This window comes from Muntiacus reevesi, chromosome 3 (genome assembly GCF_963930625.1).
Source record: "Muntiacus reevesi chromosome 3, mMunRee1.1, whole genome shotgun sequence".
NCBI classification, from domain to species: Eukaryota; Metazoa; Chordata; class Mammalia; order Artiodactyla; family Cervidae; genus Muntiacus; species Muntiacus reevesi.
In genome coordinates, this window is record NC_089251.1 from 65,412,633 (window position 1) to 65,435,352 (window position 22,720).

At 34.5% G+C, this 22,720-nt stretch overlaps 1 protein-coding gene across 6 annotated transcripts in view; it reads left to right on the forward strand.

Moving 5' to 3' along the window:
- Positions 1 to 22,720, forward strand: part of CCDC88A (coiled-coil domain containing 88A) — a 111,513-nt gene that overhangs the window by 30,733 nt on the left and 58,060 nt on the right. For all 6 annotated transcript variants that reach the window (XM_065929260.1, XM_065929261.1, XM_065929264.1 and 3 more), the window contains exons 4-8: positions 2,384 to 2,453; positions 4,851 to 4,909; positions 7,517 to 7,600; positions 9,101 to 9,241; positions 14,212 to 14,384. In XM_065929260.1, the coding sequence (XP_065785332.1) occupies positions 2,384 to 2,453; positions 4,851 to 4,909; positions 7,517 to 7,600; positions 9,101 to 9,241; positions 14,212 to 14,384 (527 nt within the window). The remainder of the gene's footprint in view (positions 1 to 2,383; positions 2,454 to 4,850; positions 4,910 to 7,516; positions 7,601 to 9,100; positions 9,242 to 14,211; positions 14,385 to 22,720) is intronic.

Sequence of the window (22,720 nt, forward strand, 5' to 3'; positions counted from 1 at the left end):
CTTTTCAGTGTTACTGGTCAGGGCATAGACTTGGATTACCATGATATTGAATGGTTTGCCTTGGAAACGAACAGAGATCATTTCTGTCATTTTTGAGATTGCATCCAAGTGCTGCATTTCAGACTCTTTTGATGACTATAATGGCTACCCCATTTCTTCTAAGGGATTCCTGCCCACAGTAGTAGATATGATGGTCATCTGAGTTAAATTCACCCATTCCAGTCCATCTTAGTTCACTGATTCCTAGAATGTCGGTGTTCCCTCTCACCATCTCCTATTTGACCACTTCCAATTTGCCTTATTTTAGCCATTCCCTGTTACAGTTTTTAAGCTCCTCTTGCCTTGTATTTTAGTTCTCTTTTTAAACCCCATTAATTAAATATTGAGCATACTGTTAAATAAATTAAATCAGTGTTCTTTTAGATCAAGTCCTGTATTTTCCTTTTTTTCCCATACATGGTTTTCTGTTGTATCTCAGATCTACCTTTGATACTACTTTCTTACTGAAGTACATCCATTAGTTGTTTTGTGCGGAAAAGGCTTGTTGATAGTAATGTTTATCAGTGTTTGTCTGAAAATGCCTTTATTTCATCCTTGTTCTTAAAAGATAGTTTTGTTGTGTATGTACTTATAGGTTAATAATTACTTTTCTCTCAGTGTTTTGCAGGTGTTTACCTTCTCTCTCTAAAAGAGCAAAAAGGATTCTAGAACTACATACTCAACAAAATCATAAAAAATGAGATAAAAATGAGAACAAGGAAACTAAAAATTACAATTAATTTGACATTTATTAAAGTCCATTTAGCTGTTACATACTTGACTATAGCATATGTTATCTTGAGATACCTTGCTTTTAACTTGAAAATTCACTTACTAAATACTCCCAAACTTAATATCATCTGTTGGAGCAAGTGATCGTAGCAGTTTTTGACACTTATTTTTAATATTATTAACAATATTTACATAATATTTTTAACTGTATTCTTTATTGTGTTCAGCATATGCTAAATGTTTACCTTTCTTTAAATGTGTGCATATTTTTGGTGTTAGTTTTTTTAAGAATTAGTGAATATAATACTGAAGAAATTTTTTTATAACTTTCTAATACATATCTGTCACAAATTATAGATAAAAGATCAATTCTAACTAGCCTCTGGGATCATGCTATTCTCTTGCTATAAGAAAACACTTGTAGATGTAGAATTGCACAGTTTTTTAAAAGCAATACAAGTTAGGTTTTCATGGTTATTTGCTTGTTTGTCGTAGTGTTAAAGATTGGTTCAGAAAGAAATAACAAAACATTACTCCGTAGCAGCTCGTGTGTCTGAATGAGTAGTGGAAGCCCGGTAGTTGAGCACTTGTTAGTGTTTGGTGTTGCAGAGACCCAGTGTTCGCACATTGCAGTGGTCGGCTCCAGTCTCTCCTCCCAGACCCTTTGCAGTGTGTCATTGGTGGTCGTTACAGTGTAGACATGGTGTGTGCCCTCATTTGCTCAAAGAACAGCAGATGCATCCTGGGCATATAAATAAAAAGAGTTGGGAAGCATTCAGTTCTTTTTGAATCATTCTCTGCCATAAAAGTTTGTATATATTCTTGTCACAAAAGGTTTGACAGAAGTCAAAGGGAGTGAAACGTCTGTTTTTGATAGGAGATAAATAGTGATTCACTTAGGAAGAATCATTCATTTTTATGAAAATGATCGTAAGATAGGATTTTTAATGAACTAACTAGCTTTCTTAATTTTACTATCGGTTGATTTTTTTAATTCTCTTAGAAGTAGTAAAAAACCAAACAACAAAAAGCACACATACTTGAATTTTTATTGAAGAAGCTTGTTTAATTATACCTAACATTCAGTTCAACTTGGACATTTTTGTTTTATGGACATCTTACACTTTTAGTTATTTAAGTCATTAACTTATCATTACAAAAGATTTAAGACTGGTTACCTTGTTTTCACATTTTGTAAGCTTTTTAATTGCAGTATACCAGTGTAGGTATCGGAGAAGGCAATGGGAACCCACTCCAGTGCTCTTGCCAGGAAAATCCCATGGATGGAGGAGCCTGGTAGGCTGCATTCCATGGGGTCGCTAAGAGTCAGACACAACTGAGCAACTTCACTTTCACTTTCATGCATTGGAGAAGGAAATGGCAACCCACTCCAGTGTTCTTGCTTGGAGAATCCCAGGGATGGGGAGCCTGGTGGGCTGCCGTGTATGGGGTCACACAGAGTCGGACACGACTGAAGTGACTTGGCAGCGGCAACAGCAGCAGCAGTGTAGGTATAGCATGCCTAAGAGACGTGCAAATAGTAAGTCATAGCTTGTTGAGTAATTACCCTGTCAGCTTACCCATATAGCAACCTTTGTGTATCTTTTTATAGGAGACTTTACAGCAGTTGATCATGATGTCATTGCCAAATGTCTTAATCATTGGCAAAAATCCCTTTTCTGGTAAGTATTAAAATTAGCATACTTTGATAATAAAGATAATATCATCTTTGTGTAATATTGTAATGCTTACTAAGATGTTATTTCCATTAACACACTCCGTTTTTCATCAGTCTGTAGGGAAAGTTGGAGGTGATAATCCATTCTATATAGAGAAAATGAACAGAATATTTGTAAGTTGTAGCGGAATCAGACAAACATCACTAAGTCCAGTGTTTTTCTGACTCTACCAAATTGATACTTTTCTGTGATGATTTTTAGTGCCTTAAAGATAAGTATGGAAATTAAGTACAGTAGTTAAAAGCTTAGAAAAATGTAAGCTTTGAAAAGAAGTGATTTTGAAATGACTTCTAGGATTCTGTTCACTCTGTTCGGGTTTTTGCTTTGGGCTTCCCAGGTGGCGTTGGTGGTAAAGAACATGCCTGTCAATGCTGGAGATGTAAGAGATGAGGGTTTGATCACTGGGTGGGAAAGATGCCCTGGAGAAGGAAAGGTAGCACACTCTAATATTCTGTCTGGAGAATCCCACGGACAGAGGAGCCTGGTGGACCACAGTCCATGGAATTGCAAGGTTGAATGGGACTTACTAGCACACATGCACCATTGCCAAGAGTTGTTTGAATCTAAGGTTTTACTGATTGATTCCCAAGTGGTGCTAGTAGTAAAGAATCCACCTGCCGAAGCAAGAGAACAGTTCTATCCCTGGGTTGGGAAGGTCCCCTGGAAGAGGAAATGGTAACCCACTCCAGTATTGTTGCCTGGAAAATCCCATGGACAGAGGAGCCTGGCAAGCTATAGTCCACGGGGCCACAACGAGTTGGACATGACTGAGCATGCACATACATTTTCAAGTTGAATTAAACTACTTTTGAGTGGAAAAAAGATGAGAAATAGTTTCTTAGATCATTTAAATTATTTTCTTCAAAGTTTCTGCCCTTTACCAGATTTTAATTGTGATATGTTCAGGGTTTTAAGTTTTGAACAATTGGGAAAATTAACAGCTACCTAACAGTTTCAACAAAGGATTTAATTCTTATAGGCTACATGTAACCCAAATCAAGTATATCTTCTCCAATTAATGTTTATGTTAATTGGAGAAGACTGTTTGACTGTTTGACCTTCAGTCAAAACAAAGATAAAACCAAAATAAAAGCTAAATCCAAGCAGCTGGTTTTGTTGAGGAAACTCCCAATTACATGGGGGTGAATTAGGAGGTTAGGTGCTCTTTCGAGACATTCTGGAATGTTTGAATATACAAATAAAAAATGAAAAAGTGTTGTGTATAGAATGGAGTTGTTTTCAATTCCACATATATTTAGGATTTACTTACCAAGTTAGAGGAACCAGGAATATAAAGAAAATGGTTTATGTTCTGAAGGATCTTGTGTTTTGGTGGGTGATAAACAGATTACTGGGTCATGTAATAATTAATGCAAAATAGATGTAAAAATGTTAAGGCTTATAAAATATGGAGCTGTTGATTAAAGTTGGCAAATTAGGGCTGGAGACCACTGGTATTTGGGTCAAGGAAGACTACACAGAGATGTAAGAGCTGTGCATGTTATTGTGATTAGATTAGTAAGTAGTTCATTAGAGGAAAGAGGGGTAGCAAAGAAGGACAGACAGAGCGGGTAACAGAAGTTATGGCAGTGGCATGTGTATGTATGTATATTTGGGGAAGGGTGATCAGTGTAGCTAGGAAGGTTTCATGGAGAGTAGGAGGAATTATTTGAAAAGAAAATTTGGACTAATTTGTAGACAGATTGGCTTGATGGTGAAATTCTGGAGTGACTCAGTGTTTTAAGAACATTTGGATTGAATACTGTTGGACAGTGAATATACTTTCCAGCTCTGTTACAGACCATTAATTTTATCCTGCTTGTTATTATACCTTTATTTTACCAGCCTCACTGTAACTGACATTTAAGGTTTTGATTCTTATGACTCTACATAGTGGAAAGCCATTTGAATTTTATAGGTAGATGAATCATATAAGATATGTGTTTTAGAAAAAAAACACAATAGGCCTAAAAGAAGCCGGACTTATTCGGGACCATTTTGGCTGACTCTGGCATGTCTCTATAGCAGCAGTTCTTAATTTGGTATCCTGTTGTAATATAATGATTTATGGAGAAGTGGTGGATTTATAGTTAGCATACTTTATCACATAGAGCTTTGAAAGCTATTTTATCTCTACTGCAGCCTTTCAAAATGGAGATCCTTGCATATTTCTTCTACTGTTACCACATTGTGCACATAAAGAGCTGCTCTTTTGAATTCACTGTACTTAGAAACTTAATTCCTTGGTCAAGTTGTGAATACCATCTCTAGAGTTAATTCTACCACTATCACAGTTGAACTAAAGTTCAATGTTGTACCTAGTAATTCTTTTTATTTCAGAACAAGGCACAGAAGAAGTTAAAAAGTTGCTTTTGCTTTTACTGGGTTGTGCAGTTCAGGTAAGTTAAAATACTTCATGTTTTTATTTTAATAAAATTTTGTAAATTTTTGAGGCTCTAGTTTCTGAAGTACTTAAAGGATGGGCCTTTGCTGTTCAGAGTCCATGTTAGAAATTTTAACATAGCTGTATAACCTAAGGAGATTCTGAAGAAAAACACTTTTTGTTATTTTGTTTCAGATATTATTTATGTTATCAGATAGTCATATCTGATAGCATAAATTATGTTTATGTTAACTTAATTCTTTTAATTTAATTAAAATTGATTCTTTTTTAAAAAAATACTGAGGCTTTTAAAGACCCCAGGCTTTTCAAGTTTCCTAGAGGTACCCTGAAAACCTCTCCCAAAACATCCGTATGACTTATGCGTGTATGTGTATGTGTTATTGAAGGGAAGAGGAGTGATGATAAAAAGGCAGAAATTATGAAGTCTCAGTCATCTGCTGGCTTAGAAGTCAGTTACTATAATAGAATTAGAAACCTCTTCAGTGCCCATAGCACTTTAAGAACTGTATATAAAGATAAAAGAGCTTAATTTTAAGTGGAAAAAGTTTGCTAATGCTTATTTAGTCTTCATGCGAGTCTTTATAATTGGAAGTAAAACTATTTGTAGTTCTGTTTTTAACACCAGACTCTCTTTATGCTCTAGAGCTGGACTGTCAATAGAATAGCCACTAGCCACATGTTGCTGTTTAAGCTTAAATTAATTACAATTAAATAAAATTACAATCTCAATTGCTCATTTGCACTAATTACATTTCAATACTCAGCCATAGGTAACTTCTGAGTACTGTGTAGGAAAACACTGATATTCTGATTTTTCAATTTCAAAATTTGTGTCTTCTCATTCTCTTTTCCATCTTGGTACTCTCTCTTTTCTAGCCTTCAAGAACCTATCAACTTCATTCTGTGTTCTTTAAGAAAGTCTAGCCTTCTTAAAACTTCTAAAGTTTGAATAGAGGTGACATTTAGTACAAATTGTAGGTATTTTAAGGGTAAAGGAAGAATTCTCATTGATTTGTGTTGAGATTATGTTAAAGGGTGAGCTTTTAAAGATAGTGTAAATATAAACAGTGGCTCAAGGAGTTAGAAAAAGGAACTGTAGTATGTGTTTAGTTTAAACCGAAGATATGGCAGTTGAATTATGACTCTTTGTTGAGTCATAGTTATTAATAATCCTGCCATTTAATGTATGCTCATTGGCTCAAACTACTTATTGGGCAGCACTTTTGGAAGCATAAAATTTAAAAATTGGGATTATCATACCTAAAAAGTTATTTTATATATGCTACAAAGGTACCCTCACTATGCCTGTTAATTGTTCTCACTATGCCTGTCAGGTACACCTGTCAGTAGACCAAAAATCTTGTTTTTAAACCTGGTAACTTTTATCACATGTTCCCCAAAACTCTGACTTCCTTGTTAAAACTGAAAACTTTATATTTCTTGTAATTTAATTTTAAATATTTTTGTATTATCCTAATAATTTTGTTTTTATAGGATGAGGAACTTTCTGCACTGATAGAAATGTGCTTAATTAAGTTAAATTGTGTGACAATAGAAATAGAATATTATAATGTAGAGTATAAATCAGAACCTTACTAAGTTTCTCATTGACCGTAGACCCAATTTTTCTTTTTTGAGTTTAGTGCTTTCACTAGGAGTTCAGTAATTGGCCCAAAAGATGCAACTAAGCTAGTCAAGGCAGTGCTGTCTATTTTGTATGCACTTCTCATTTGGTAGCTGTAAAAATACAGTTATACAAACAGTTGGATTGCAGTATAAGAGATGTAGGGCGAAGACAGAGTAAAACAGTAAGATGCATGTTAAGCTCTTATTCAGTACTGACTGAAAAGGAAAAGATACGGTTTGCATTGTAACATTTTTAGTTTATATCAAGTTTTTTTTAATGTACACAATGAAGAATTGCTGCCTTTATTCCACTTGCTACTTGTGTACTTGGTATATACATTCTTAAATTTTGCCCCTGGTAACTTTGTGTTAGAAACAAATCAAATATTTATTGTATTATCTTATATGTGTTGAACTGGGCCACAAAAAGAGATTTCTTTCATTGAGATTGATAGGATAAAGATGTGAGAATGAATTGTAAGCTTGAAGTAAAAATTGTTTAGAATTTTTTTTTCTAAGAAGAAAGGCTGTGTTGTTTGATGACAGCCAAAGACTGACTGAGCATTTTGGCTATATTCCGAATTCTGCCACTGACTCACTGTGTTTTTTGGCAAGTAACTTATCCTCCCTGAAACAAGTTCTTGATTCTTTACTTCTCTGTTTGTAAAGTTAGCATAATAATATTGTACTGACCTCACATGAATTGTGTAATAATTACCTGCTTTAGAACTTTTCAGCATACAAGTAATATGGATTTTCAGTACCTTACTTTTTAAATAAATATTTCTAAATTTTAATCTTTTTATTAGGTAAGTATATTAGAGGCATCCTTTAAATGCACAACAAAACCCTCATTGTGCTGTTTAAACCCTAATTATAGCCAAGCTTTTTAGCCTAATGAGTTTTTACTTATTTACAACATATTAACAACTATACCCTATAAAGTATGAGTGATTGTTCTATTCATTTCCCTTAGTGTCAGAAAAAAGAAGAATTTATTGAAAGAATTCAAGGTTTAGATTTTGATACGAAAGCAGCAGTTGCCGCACATATTCAAGAGGTAATAATCTGTATAAAATGTTTATGTGTTTTTTATGAAACCCGTCATACATTATATTTGTATATCTACCCAGATACTTAAAGTCATAACTTAAGCAAGAATAAATAAAAGTTAAATATAGATGCACTCTGCTTTTAGGCAAATCGTCCTCTTTTCTTTAGACATAGCTTCTTAAGTGAATCATCTCTAATGGCACAGTGCTGACTACAGATGTATTGTTGACTTTATCCATAGGGATATAGGCAGAAAGTGCTATCTGAGGAATGTATATTTCTTTGTTAGCATAGCATGCATGATATAGTGAATGGAAACAGCATAAAGTGGATCACTGCCTATAATTCAAATTAAAGTGAGCTAAGGTAATGTATTATGTCACTCCAGTGATTTTGTTTTAATGAATGGGCACAGCAGAATGTCTATTGAAGATATTGCTTGAATTATAAATACATTAGTGATTTGTAACATCCATGTAAAACCTAAATGTAGGGCATAATGTGCACTGTCAAATAATTGAAGTTAATATTTGTTAAGATTTTTTTTTAAAGCTGCTATTTCTGCATCTGTCTAGTCTTGGGCTTTTAATCTTGTGTACTTATTAGTTTTTAGAACTACAGTGTGTTAAATTTTACACGTTGATGGAGAGAACTAAGGAGAACTAAGGAGAGAACTAAGGAAATGGAAGGGGGAAGAGTTGTACTTAAATATTCTCTATTTAAATCACTGTGTGTTCCATATGTCATCTTTTCTGTTAGTTAATGTTCATAGAACTCTGCTTTCTTGTCAGTAATATTGTCAACAGTAAGCATATTAGTATGCAACAAGATACAGTTTTGTTGGTAGTTTCCACTTATATATGTTTCATTAACTTTGTGATTTGTATTTTATTTTGAATAAATGTTGAGTGCCACAAGTTGCTGAATTTGCCACCATTCTCGAAAGTGTTATTTTTGTGTTTATTGTGAAAGTTAAAGCAAAATATCAGAATCACAGTGAGAAATGGAAAACAAGAAATAAGTATTTCACTTATATAACTTCTCCATTCTTTTAAAAATCTTTATTAGGAGTCCTTTTCTCCTAAGGTGCTGTGATAGTGTCACCTCAGAATCTGTAAAAACTTTGCTTTTCAAGAATAAAAGTGCAATGGGATTAGAAAAAACTTTTGCTTTTGGTTTCAGTTACAGTTAATTTAGTCTTATCTAAGGAAATGATCAATTGATTCTATTAAAGCAGTTGTCAGAAATAATAGTATTACCTTTCCTTAGGAATGCCTTGAATTAAATCTTATTTTTTAGTTAGAAGATAAAAATAAATTCAGTTAAAGATTATATTTAGCGAAAATAATTTTTAGTAGAAGCTTTTTCAGCATTCGTTAATTTCAAATGTCTTTAGACATATTTACTTTTCATATTTTTATTATATGGGATATATAATATTTAACTTAATGTACTAATATTTATTTTTAAATATTAGCTATTTATTTATTTTGTTTGCTTTCTAAAGGTAACCCATAATCAGGAAAATGTGTTTGATCTACAATGGATGGAAGTGACTGATATGTCTCAGGAGGAAATAGAACCACTCTTGAAAAATATGGTATTGCATCTAAAAAGGCTTATAGATGAGAGAGATGAACATTCAGAGGTTTGTAAATTTCTTTTAGTATATTATGAAAGTTTCCCTTCCAAAAAACTTAAGAGATTTTTGAGAATTGATCATCTATTTCTTAGGGACAGTTAATGTGGTACTACGTGTTTTGTGTAACACAGGAACCAGAAAGGATGCATAAGACCCCCAAAGTAAACATATTGCAATTTGATTTTCTTTTCCCCTTCCTTTTAAATTACTCTGATTTTGTTCTTCTGTGTTTTTTTAAAAACTTATCCCTATAGTTCTGGCAGCAAGTATGAAACCAGGGTTCTGGCAACAGTATAAAACTAAAAATATCGTTGATATAAGTGGAAAAACCATTGCTTTTTCAAGGTTTAAGAATTTGATTAATTTTGTAGTTTCATTGCCACATTTTGAGACTGTAAAAAATGTGTTAATAAAAGGAGAATAACAGGTGTTCTGAATAAAATGTCCCTCAAAAGGTCTCAAATTTTTGTAGCAGTATAATGAGGTGTGATTTTTAAAAAAGAATTATTATAAGCTCTTTTAAGAAAGCACTTTGCTTTTAAAACGAGTAAAATTGCACCAGACTTTTTGGTTGCATTCTTTGAGATCAGTTTATAATTTTTAGAGACGTCTAGACGTTAGTGCATGTGGTGGTGAGTAATATTTTCTTAATAGCAGACCAAAATACTGTTGTCATTCTGGAGGTTGTGAAACTTTGATCAGTCGTTCAGTTTACACGAGAGAGTCAGATTTGAGTTTATTTATGGAGAATTTGATTAGTCTTGGGACTAATGAAAGACTATATAGGAGAAATTTCTAGAGATGTTTTTGGAATAAAAAGCTTTCTCATTGCTCTATAAAATATATTCATTTCTGATGGGAATTTTTAGCTTTTCTTATGGCTTTAGAAGAGAAGAACATATAGGAAATAAATGTTTTTTAAAGCAACAGCTAAATTTTTAAAAAATTTAAGACAGTGAGACCAAAGGAAGAAAAGAATGAGTTTCAAAACATTCCTAGTATATATGAAACCTACCCTGAGATACTCATATCACTTCATTTTCAGTCAGCCTTGAACCATATGCCGTATCTACTTTTTTATATCAGTATCTTTTTACTGTTTTAGTAAAAACACTCCTGGCGGGCAGTAGTCCTCACACTGGGAGTTCAAGTGGGTATCCTAGCACTCAATCCTCCATTTGTTGGCATGGCCAGAATTGGGCAGCCACAGGCTGTCCACAGGGGGTGCTCCCCCTTGTCAGAACAGAGCCCTTTTCTCTGTTTTTATTGATCTTTTGTCATCATTGTTTCACTTTGATCTAGAAAGTATAATTTGTTTTTAATTATACTTTTTTTTTTTTCTTAATGCTATGAAACAAGAATCTCTTCAGTCATCTCCTTTTGAAAGTAAAAGTGGCTCAGTCGTGTCAGACTCTGTAATCTTATGGACTGTAGCCTGCCAGGCTCCTCTGTCCATGGAATTCTCCAGACCAGAATACTGGGGTGGGTAGCTGTTCCCTTCTCCAAGGGATCTTCCCAACCCAGGATTTGAACCTGGGTCTCCTGCACTGCAGGCAGATTCTTTACCATCTGAGCCTCCAGGGAAGTCCAAGAATACTGGAGTGGGTAGCATGTTCTCCAGCAGGATCTTCCCAGGCCAGGATCTTCTTTTACTAAACTCCAGCAGGATGTTCTCCTTTTACTAAAAACTAAATATTTATTGTCACTCTTTAGGCCAAGCTTTGTATTGTAAATTTATTGTGTACTTAATTTTAGTACATCTGCACAATAATCTCATTTTATAGATGAAGATTCTAAAGTTCAGAGAAGTTAGGTGACTTGCCCATTCTAACTCCAACACTTGTGATCCTAACCTTTATAATACCTTTGCCTAAATCTCTGCTCTGATACTTTTCCTTAATGATGAATTCTGTAATTATTGTCACCCGAAATTTTTAGCCTTGTTGTATCATATGTTCATTCGTCAACATATATTGATAAATAACCTGCTTTTTTTTTTTTTAAATACCTGCTTTTTGTAAGAACTTTTACTAGAGTATGTGAGAGCAACAGACTTTCAAAGAAGAACCAAAGATGGTTACAATCTAATAGGGAAATTATTTTAATAAGTGAGGTAACTGTAATAAAACTTGGTGACAAGTACCAAAAAAAGAGACATATATCTAAATGTTATACTGTATTTGTGAGTTAGTTGCTCAGTCGTGTCTGACTGTTTGCGACCCCATGGACTGGATCCCGTCAGGCTTCTCTGTCCATTGAATTCTCCAGGCAAGAATTCTGGAGTGGGTTGCCATTTCCTTCTCTGAAATGCTGTACTATAGGAATTTGAAGAAGAAAGATATTACTTGCAACTGATAGTGGAATATCTAAGATTGGAAGGATCAGATAAAGCTTTTCAGAAATTAAAAGTATGCCTTAATAACATTTCCTATCAGACTTTTTGAAAATGTTTGGAGTTCTTGAGATCAAGAAACTACCATTATTAGAGAAAAGGCAAAATGGAAAGTACCTCTGGGTACTCTCTTAATTCTTAATACTAGATTTCTTTCTTTTTATTTTATTTTTTTTACTGTTTACTTTAGTTGGAGGCTAATTACTTTACAATATTGTAGTGGTTTTTGCCATACATTGATATGAATCAGCCATGGGTTTACATGTGTTTCCCATCCTAAATCCCCCTCCTCCCTCCCTCCCCATAGTTTCTTTCTTTTTAAAAAATATTTTGCATCCATAGATCTTTTGTGCTGTTTGTTTACAACTGGAAATTGTTGATATACTTTAATTTTACCACCTGCTAATTTCAAATGTAATATGTATCTTCAGTACTTTTCTTGAGTTTTCTGTTTTGTGAATAATTCAATTAAATATTCTTGAGCAACTTTTTGTGTTCACTACTATGCTGGATAACATCAGGGATACACAGGAAGTATAAGGAAGGTTGTATCTGATTTATTTTCAAAAAGCACATTTAAATGAAAAATAAGGTGGCATGTAATTAAGTTCTAGTTTGTGTATGAAACAGATATTTAGTAATTACTATATGCAGGTATTGATGGTTCACAGGTAAAGAATTTGCCTGCAAATGCTGGAGACACAGGAGATGCAAGTTCAGTCACTGGGTCAGAAAGATCCCCTGGAGGAGGAAATGGCAACCCACTCCAGTAATCTTCCCTGAAAAATCCCATGAACAGAGGAGCCTAGCGAGCTACAGTCCAAAGAGTCATAAAGAATCAGACATGACTGAGCACAGGCACACACACATGTATGCAGGTGCTTTTGTTAAAGACAAGAGATGTTACAAGGCGATATTAAAGATAATTGAGACAGTAAGAAAATAGGCAAATAAAAGCTGACTCCGTGAAGTTTGAGCTTGGGCTGCTGTGGAAATTAGTAGCGCCGTTCACAGAGACAGTGGAGTTGGGCTGGCCATACTAAGTAGATAGACAAGATGAAGTAGTGTCAGTGAGCAAGCCATCCTTCAAACGTAGCATTGAGGGAGAAATAGAAGGATAATAAAGGGGAAAATGTGATTCCCCCCCCCGCCCCCAGATAGTAGAAGCTTGTATGTCTTTGAAGGACAAGGAGAAAAAAGCAATAGGAAGAGAGAAACTGAAAATGTTACAGAAGTAAGGAATATGTGTTGGGAATAAGAGATGCATAAAAATGGAGGAATTTATTGCAGGTGGTTTTGTTTCTTTGACAAATTGAAGGAGAGTTCATTTGTTGGAAATGATGATAGCAGTTTGCAGTTGGGGGCTTATGTAGAGAAAAGGGAATATATTTACATCTGCCTTTATGGGAAAATTTTGCCAGGAAATCATCAAGATTTTCAGTGAAAGAATTGATGGGCATTGGAAAGAGCTTAATTGAAAGTGGATGACAACTTCTGTAGTAGGGCTGTATTTTATTTGTTTTGTATTTTTTAGAGTTCTTTATCACCTTGGAACAGGAATAGAAAAATTGACAGTAGGTAAGGAAAATGACTTAGCATTTTAAGTCAGACTTGAATTTGAATTTGTGTTATATTTGTGTGTGACTTTAAGTTATTTAATCTATATGTGCCTGTTTCTTTATGTATAAAATAGATTAAAGCCTTTATTGCCAAGTATAGTATTGGATGGGATCTTGTTGGAAAATTCTCTAGCTGGGAGTTCTATAAATATTTGTTTCCTTTTGTTTTTTCCCGAAGAGTGAACGAACCATAGTCAAAGAATGACATAGTAGTGTTAAATTAGAAAGTTAGGGTGACATTTAACAGGCTAATTGCAGTTTCAGGCCAAGTAAGAACTTTAGGGTAGTCAAGAATAATCCATTTGACTGGGCAGAAGGGGAGAGTTGAGTGATTGGAGGTTCAGGCATATGAATGGTGATATAGGAGTAATGTTCTAGTAAAGGAGGCTAAGGAACTATATTTTTAATTTGTTAAACTTGGAATTAGCCTTTTGTGCTATTGGTTACTGTGTTGGACAGAACAGTTACAGACATACTAATCTTAATTCCTTTACTGTGTCAACAAATCTTCTATGCCTTTCCAACAGTTGCTGTTTGTTCTATGCATTTTACCACAATTTATTAATTTTTGTTAAAACACTGGGAAAGGAAAAAAGTATTGTCTTGTTCTTGTGTTATCTACTGAATAACTCAACCATGTACTGTTGAATGAAACTTTTTAAAAAATGACAGCTAAATCTGTCAAAGTTAGGGATTTATCTGGCGGTGCTATCTTTAAGTCACCATGCAAGGGGTGTGGGTTTGATCCCTGGTTGGGGAACTAAGATCCCACATGCTGTGTGGCATAGTCAAAAAACAAAAAGTTCACCATTAATGATAAAGATATTAAATAAATAAGACATTTTTGAGCAATGGATTCTTTCTGATATTGTAGTATAATACTTAGACTTAGTGACTAGTGTTGTATATTTGATTCTCTGATATGTAAAATACTAAAAGTGCTTCTGTGATTTCTGTTTCCTTAGACTATTGTAGAACTCTCTGAAGAGCGGGATGGTCTTCATTTTCTACCCCATGCCTCTTCATCTGCACAGTCACCTTGTGGTTCTCCAGGCATGAAGCGAACAGAAAGTCGACAACATCTGTCAGTGGAGCTGGCAGATGCTAAGGCCAAGATAAGAAGGCTTAGGCAGGAATTGTAAGTTGCTGCTTTTCAAGGCTCGTTGAATTTATATGGTTGCAAAGGTGACCTAAATGCAATGTTTTTAGGCTTATGAAATATAGATGCGTGGTTCCCAGTTGCTAGGCTGTGTCACAGTTTTCAGGATTTGTCAAAATGAAGACACTATCATAAAGTTTTCTTAATGCTGAGTCTTATCAACTTAAAGGATGCCCCTTATCCTGTATCTGTGTACTTCCTATTCTTCTAGTGTTAGGATGTCCTTTCTTTTATAAAATAATGTTTTTCCTTGGCAAATTGAGGTCTGCTTAATTTTTTTATTTTTTCATTCCATGAAATCCAAAATACTGACAACCACTGATACAGATTGTTAAGTTTAGCTTTTTTAAAATTAATATAAAATGAATTTCGGTGTACAGTATTACAGAAAAATAATTTTGTGTATCTTCTGCATGGAGTAATTGAAATGCCTGAGTCACATACTTAAAAAAGGTAAATATTCAGATTGGTTAGTGCTGATATAATTAATATTTATTTAACTTTCAAAAACTATTACAGGAAAATCAGTATAAATGTCACATTGGTGAATAACTTGTAAAGACACAACCAGTCTCTGCTGAAGATTTTTTTATATTGCACTTTAAAAAACAATGGAGTTGTGTGTTATAGGCTTTTTCCTTTTTTTGAGGAGGTTTTGTTTTCTTGGAATTTAGGCTTTGGGGTATAGATTTTAAATTTAAAACCACCATATAGCAACTAAGTTTATTTATTGATTGTTTAAAGCAGTTAGTTTTAAGAAAGTGGTTGAATGTGCAAGGTAGAAAAAATATACAGTCCATAGGAAAATTTGAAAACAAGAAAATACAGCTTTCATTGTGAATGTCTGCAGTATTATGTATCTGTTGAAGTGAATACGCCCAAGATATTCTATAAACAGCTGCGCCATGAAAATTAGGGAAGAGATTGCTGTTATTAGTTTGACTGGCAGTTAATGGATAGCCTAAACAGTGAACACTAGTTCGTTCCGTATAATTTAGCACAATCTTCTTCAGTCTTTAGATAAAGCGTGTAATTAGAACTGCAGTGATGGCTGTGAATTCATTTAACATTTTGCACTATATTAGAATTTGATTTTAAAATAAAATTTACTTGAGCATAGTGTTATTAAAATTCCAGACAACTTAAAGAGATTAGTAAAATTTGGTCTCATGCTGACTGGAAAATATAAATGAATATTTTTAATGAATAAATAAATATGCCAGATATAGCAAGTTTTCTTAGTAACTAGCATTACATCAAATACTATCTATATCTTTTGTTGTCCTTTGAAAATATGTTCCTTCATGGGTTTCTTCTGTTAACATCTGTTTTAAGTGTTTTTGTTGGGATAGATCTTTACTAAAGTGATGGAAGTGTGGAATCACTAGACAGATAAAAATAGTTTAGGTTGCCTTATACCTAATGGAAATAAATAATTGTAATAAGAACATGCAGATTGATAGCATACTTGTGGGTGGTACATCATGATATAGTTGCTTTCAATTTATTGACATACAGAGTAAAAGTGTAATTTGCAGTTTGGATGGAAGAAGTAATTCCTTATAAATTTCACTTTTATGCAATAGTTAACACTATCAAATGCTTCTTTTAATAATTCTCTTTGTCTCCATGGATCCCATGGTTCCAAAGAGTTTTTCTCTCACGCAAATTATTTTTTTTTTAGGAAAAAAAAAGTTTTATTGAAATATAATTCATATATCAGAAAATTGAACCTTTTAAAGTGTGCAATTCAGTGATTTTTAGTTTATTCTTAGAGTTTTGCAATCATCCCATGCCATCTAATACTAAGACATTTTCATCACCCCAGAAAGAAACTGCATACCCGTCAACAGTCACTACATTACCTTTGGTCTTTGGCTCCTCAAAACCACTAATATACTTCCTATTTCTATAGATTTGTCTATTCTAGACATTTCATATATATAAATGGAATCATACATTATGTGGCCTTTTATTTCTGGCTTCTTTCACTTACCATAATGTTGTCAAGATTCGTGCATGTTGTACTATATAGCAGTACTTCGTTCCTTTTGATGGTTGAATAATACTCTCTTTTATGGACATTCTGCATTTTGATTACTCATTTATGAGTTGATGGACGTTTGGATTGTGTTCTACTTTTTGACTATTTATTTAACTTTTTGGCTATTTAAATAATGCTCCTATGAACATTCTTGTGTGTATTTTTTTTAGAAATATATTTTCATTTATCTTGGGTATTTACTGAATTGTGGAAATTCTGGGTCATATAGTAGCTCTGCGTTTAACCTTTTGAGGAACTGTCAAACTGGGCTGTACCATTTTACAGCACCACCAGCATAGTATGAGGCCTCTAGTGTCTCTGCATCCTCAGCAATACCTGTTATTTTATACCCTTTTATTATAACCATAGATATGACTTGCATTTCCATTATTACTAATAATGTTGAATCTCTTTTCATGTGCTTACTGGCCATTTGTATATCTTCTTTGGAGAAATGTTTATTCAGTTCCTTTGCCCATTTTTAAGTTGAATTTTGAGATAAACTTTTAATCAGTTCAGTTTAGTCACTCAGTCGTGTCCAACTCTTTGCGACCCCATGGACCACAACACGCCAGGCCTCCCTGTCCGTCATGAAATTACATGAAAACTGGAGGTGTGTTAGAAATCTTTGTACCCCACAGTTGAGAGTAAGTGAATTTTATTCACTTTTGACTTGGGAGAGAAAAAGGAGTGGTGTCAGAGTTCATAGAGATAGTAACATTTCACCTGATGTTAGGCAATTAACTAAGTTAAGGCTCAGATGGGTATTATAAGTGGAAGAAACAGAAGCAATAGAACATAAAGAGGGACATGGGGAAATGAAGTTGGAAATGATGGAGTGGATAAGTAAAATGTCATGTATGCAGTGTTGAGAAATTTGAATATTAAACAGTTGGGGCCAACTGAAGATTTTTTTTTTGTATAGGAGAGCAGTCTAAAAACAGATTTCTGTTTTAATAAACAGGTATCAACCTAGTAGCTGATCTTTAGTGAGTATTCAAATTGGAAAAATAAATTCTGGTGTCATTGTAAAGATAGATTGAAGGACAGTCCAGGCAAGAAGTGGTGTGGGCCTGATCCAGGGTTTTAATGATGAGGTTGAAGAGGAGATGTTAAGGAAGAAAGTAGGGTCTGCAGGATAATTCCTAGTTTCCTACAAGTGGTGTCTGTCTGGATGGTGATGCCGTTCGTTCAGACAGGGAACATAAGAGAGAGGAATACTATTAATGTAAAAGACAAGTTTAGTTTTGACATATTTAGTTTGAGGTGCCTTTGAAATATTTCTGTGGAGATGATCAATTGGATAATTGACTATCTGGCCCATGATGCAGAGTAGAGATTTCAGATCATTAGTATACTCGTGCAGAATAATAATATATGCAGCAGCACGTAAGTCGTAATTGAAACCTTTGGAATGGATCAGACTGCCCATGAGCATGAAGAATGTGAAGAATATAATCTGAAGAATACAAACATTAGAAAGGTGTTTAAGTGGTTAAAGGTAGATGCCACCATTTATTACCCACATTACTCAGTTTCTTCATATACAAAATGACAGGTAGAGCAAATAATTAAGTGCATGAGCTTTAGAGGCATTCTAAAATGTGAATCCTGGCTCTCAACACTTCCTAACTGAGTGACTGTGGCCAAGTTACTGAAACTCTAAGGCTATTCAGTTTCCTAGACTGTTAAATGGGAATAATATTAGTGCTTACTTGTAGGGTTGTTATGTGAGGTAAATATGTAAGTAAACAGTGTGTATTACATAAGCGCTCAACAAATGTAAGCTGCAGTCATGACCTACTACTTCTTTAGAGTTCTTGTGAGGATTAAGTGCTTGGCAGAGTGTAAAATGCATAGCACAAGTGTGTGGCACAGATAATGAGAACTTGATAATTGTTAGCCAAAAGATAGGCACAAAACATGAGATCAGCAAAAGAATCAGAGAATTAATATATTGAGAACTAGAAAATCCTAAGAGTGTACAGTCATGGAAACCAAAGGAGAAGCATATTAAGAAGACTGGCATGAACTGCATTAAGTTTCTCAAAGATCTGAAAATAATGTGTTGGATTCGGCAATAAGTGACTGACTGACTGTGATAAATAGTGTCAGTGGGAAGATGTGAATGGAAGCCTCATCACTGTAGATAGAATGGTCAAATGGGTGCAAAAAGGGATTATTTTATTAGTAAGTGTAGATCCTCCTGGGTAACTCTTTTGGAAATTCCAGTAATTAAATTCATACTTCACATACTCCAAAGTGAATTTCAGATGGATTAAAGAGCTAAATGTAAAAAACAAAATCACGATGAAGAAACTAGCCTAGATGCTGCTGCTGCTGCTAAGTCGCTTCAGTCGTGTCTGACTCTGTGCGACCCCATAGACAGCAGCCCACCAGGCTCCTCCGTCCATGGGATTTTCCAGGCAAGAGTACTGGAGTGGGGTGCCATTTCCTTCTCCAAGTTTAGATGAGTATGTGTTCATATACTCTTGGTGGGGAAGAATTTTGCACAAAAGTGGTTGCTCTGTTTGTATTTAAAAAATGTTAAATATGTAAACATCCAGAAAAAAATAAGTGTATTAAAAGTGTTAAAATATTCCTCAAAAAGTTAAATATAGAATTTTTATATAATCTAGCAGTTCCACACGTATGTATATGCCTCTAAAATTGAAAACAGAAGCTCAAACGTATACTGGCATGCCATTGTTCACTGAAGCATTATTCCCAACAGCTGAAGAGTAGAAACAACCCAATGGCCATGAACAAATGGACAGATAAACAAAATGTGCTTGTGGGCACACAGTGTATTATTATTCAGCCATAAAAAATGAAATTTTGATATGCTGCTGCAACATGGATGAGCCATGGAATGAGCCATGAGATGAGCCATCTCAGCTTGCTAAGTGAGATAAGCCAGATAAAAGGATAAATTTTAATAATTCTACTTAAATGAAATATCTTTTATGGGCAAATTGAGAGAGATAGAAAATAAATTGGAGAGTTATTGCTTAAAGAGTATAGAATTTCTCAACAGGGTGATGAAAATGTTTTGGGAGTATGCAGTGGTGATAGTTTAACATTGTAAATGTAATTAGTGCTTCTGAACTGTACATTTTAAATTAACCATTTTAAAATGGTTAAAATTCCAATTTTATGTGATATAAATATGTTACCACAATAAAAAAATTTGTTTTTAATTTTTAAAAAAGCATTTAACAGGGTATTTCCTGCCAGTCCAGTGGTTAGGACTCCACGCTTTCACTCCTGAGGGCCTGGGTTCAGTCTCTCTTCAGGGAACTAAGATCCCACAGGCCATGTGGTGCAGTCCCCCACCCTCAAAAAAAAGCGTTTAACTTTTTGCAAAGAAATATCTGTAAGAAATATCTTATATATTACAAAATTGTAGTAACTTTTCATCAGAAGAAATTTTAATGGCACAATAAGAAAACTAGCCTTTCATAATATTCAAATAAATTTAAATTAAAACAATAACAGCATTTTTCAGTTGTTAAATTGTTTCACGTACAGTCACTTTTATCCTCTGCTAGTTGCATTATGAATTGATAGTGACCTGTCTGCAAGGCAATTTGACAGTAAATATCAAGAACCTTTAAACATGTAATATACTTTTAGAAATCTATCCTAAAATATACAGGGTTTTATTTATAATGATTTTATTTGCCAAAACATCATTCATTACAGTGAAAATTGGAATCCATTTAATGAGTAAATTATGATTCTTCTGTCAGTGGGAATATTCTTCCATTAAAAATGGGTTTCTAAAGAAAAAAAATAACATAAGCCAGGGCTTCCCTGGTGGCTCAGTGGTAAAGAATCCACATGCCAGTGCAGGAGACACGGGTTTGATCTGTGATCCAGGAACATCCCACGTGCTGTGGAGCAACTAAGCCCATGTACCACAACTACTCTAGAGTCCGGGAGCTGCAACTCCCAAGCCCCTGTGCTGCAACTACTGAAGCCCAAGTGCCCTAGAGCCCGTGCTTCACAACAAGAGAAGCCGCTGCAATGAGAGCTTGTGCATCTCAACTGAAGAGCTCCTGCCCGTGGCAACTAGCGGAAAAAAGCCTGTGCAGCAACAGAGACCCAGCACAGCCAAAAATAAATAAGTAAATAGATAATAACAACAAAAGTAAGCATGTGCATGTATCTTTTCAAATTAGTATTTTGCTTTTTTTTTTTCCCCCCCAGATATATGCCCAGGAGTGGAATTGGCTAGGTCATATGGTAGTTCTGATTTTAGTTTTCTGAAAAACCGCCATGCTGTTTTCCACAGCAGCTATACCAATTTACATTCCCACCAAGACTGTACAAGGATTCCCTATTCTCCACGTCCTCACCAGTGTTTGTTATTTGTGTTCTTTTTGATGACGGTCCTTTGACACCTGTAAGGTGATATATTAATGTGTTTTTGACTTTCATTTCCCTGATGATTAGTGATTTTGAGCATCTTTTCATGTGCCTTTTGGTCATCTGCATATCCTCTTTGGGAAAAATGTCTACTCAGATCTTCAGCTCATTTTTTAATTGGGTTTTGTGTTTTTTTGATATTTTGATGTGTGATATTTTTTGATATTTGAGTTAGATGAACTGTTTATATATTTTGGATATTAACTCCTTATCAGTCATATGATTTGCAAATACTTTCTCCCTTTCAGTAAGTTATCTTTTCCTTTTTGCTGTGCAAACACTTTTAAATTTAATTAGATCGCATTTGTTTATTTTTGCTTTTATTTCCTTCGCTTTAGAAGACTGATCCCTAAAGAATATTGCTGCAATTTATGTCAAAAAGTATCTACCTGCGTTTTCTTCTGGGAGTTTTATGGTTTCCAGTCTTGAATTTAGGTCTTTAATCTATTTTGAGTTTATTTTTGTATATGGTGTTAGAGAATGTTCTTATTTCATTCTGTTACATGTAGCTGTCCACAATTTTTCCAGTTTCACTTATTAAAGAGACTGTCTTTCTTCATTGTATATTCTTGCCTCCTTTGTTGTAGATTAATTGAGTTTAAATGCATGGGTTTATTTCTGGGCTTCCTATTGTGTTCCACTGATCTTTGTGTCTGTTTCTAGGCCAGTACCATACTGTATTTGATTACTGGAGCTTTGTAGTACAGCCTCAACGATATGATTGAGGCACATGCTTCCTCCATCTCTGTTCTTTCTCACAAATGTCTTGGCTATTTGGATCTTTTGTGTTTCCATACAAGTTTTAAGATGATTTGTTCTAGTTCTGTGAAAAATGCATTGGTATTTTGATAGGGTTTGCATTGAATCTGTAGATTGCCTTGGATAGTATGGCCATTTTAACAGTATGAATTCTTCTAATCCAAGAACACAGTGTATCTTTCCTTCTGTTTGTGTCATCGTCAGTTTCTTTCATCAGTATATTGTAGTTTTCTGAGTATAGGTCCTTTACCTCTTTAGGTAGATTTATTCCTTGGTATCTTATTCTTTTTAATGTGAAGATAAATAGGATTATTCCCTTAATTTCTCTTCTAATAGTTCATTGTTAGTGTGTAGAAATGCAACAGATTTTTCTGTATGTTGATTTAGTATCCTTCAGCTTTACCAAATTTGTTGATGAACTCCAACAATAATTTTCTGGTTGCATCTTTTGGATTTTCTGTCTATGTTGCTGAGCTTAGGTTTGATGCTCAAAAGCCAATACTTAAGAGAGAACTTTTGCTTGGAAAAGAAAGGTTGCTTTATTTAGGAGGCCAGCAACCTAGGGGGAAGGCGGACTTGTGTCCAAAAACCAACTCTGAGGCTGTGCTTCAGGCTGAGCACATTCTCTGAGCACCATTCTCCACCTGAGTTGGAGGCCTTAGTTCCTGCAGAAAAGCTCAAAGATATTGTTACATATATTCCTTGAGGAAGAATCAGAACCCTGCTTTATTGCTGGACTGTTGTTCCTCAGCTATTCCTCCTTTGTTTCTGCATTCCCTTCCTTCTGTGAGTAGCAGCAGTTTGAATCTGCCCTTTAGATCTCAGGGAGTCAGAATGCTGAGTGAAGTCTATTTCCTACAAACAAGAAATGGGGGACAAAAAAGATTTGTACCTGGAAGGACCTGACAGAGTCTTGCTCAGTTTCATCTGTAGTATGTCATCTGCAGATAGTGACAGTTTTTATTCCTCCTTTAAATTTGGATTCCTTTTCTTTTTCTTGTCTAATTGCTGTGGCTGGGACTATGTTGAATAAAAGTGGCAAGAGTGGGCATTGTTTTTTGTTCCTGATCTTAATGGAAAT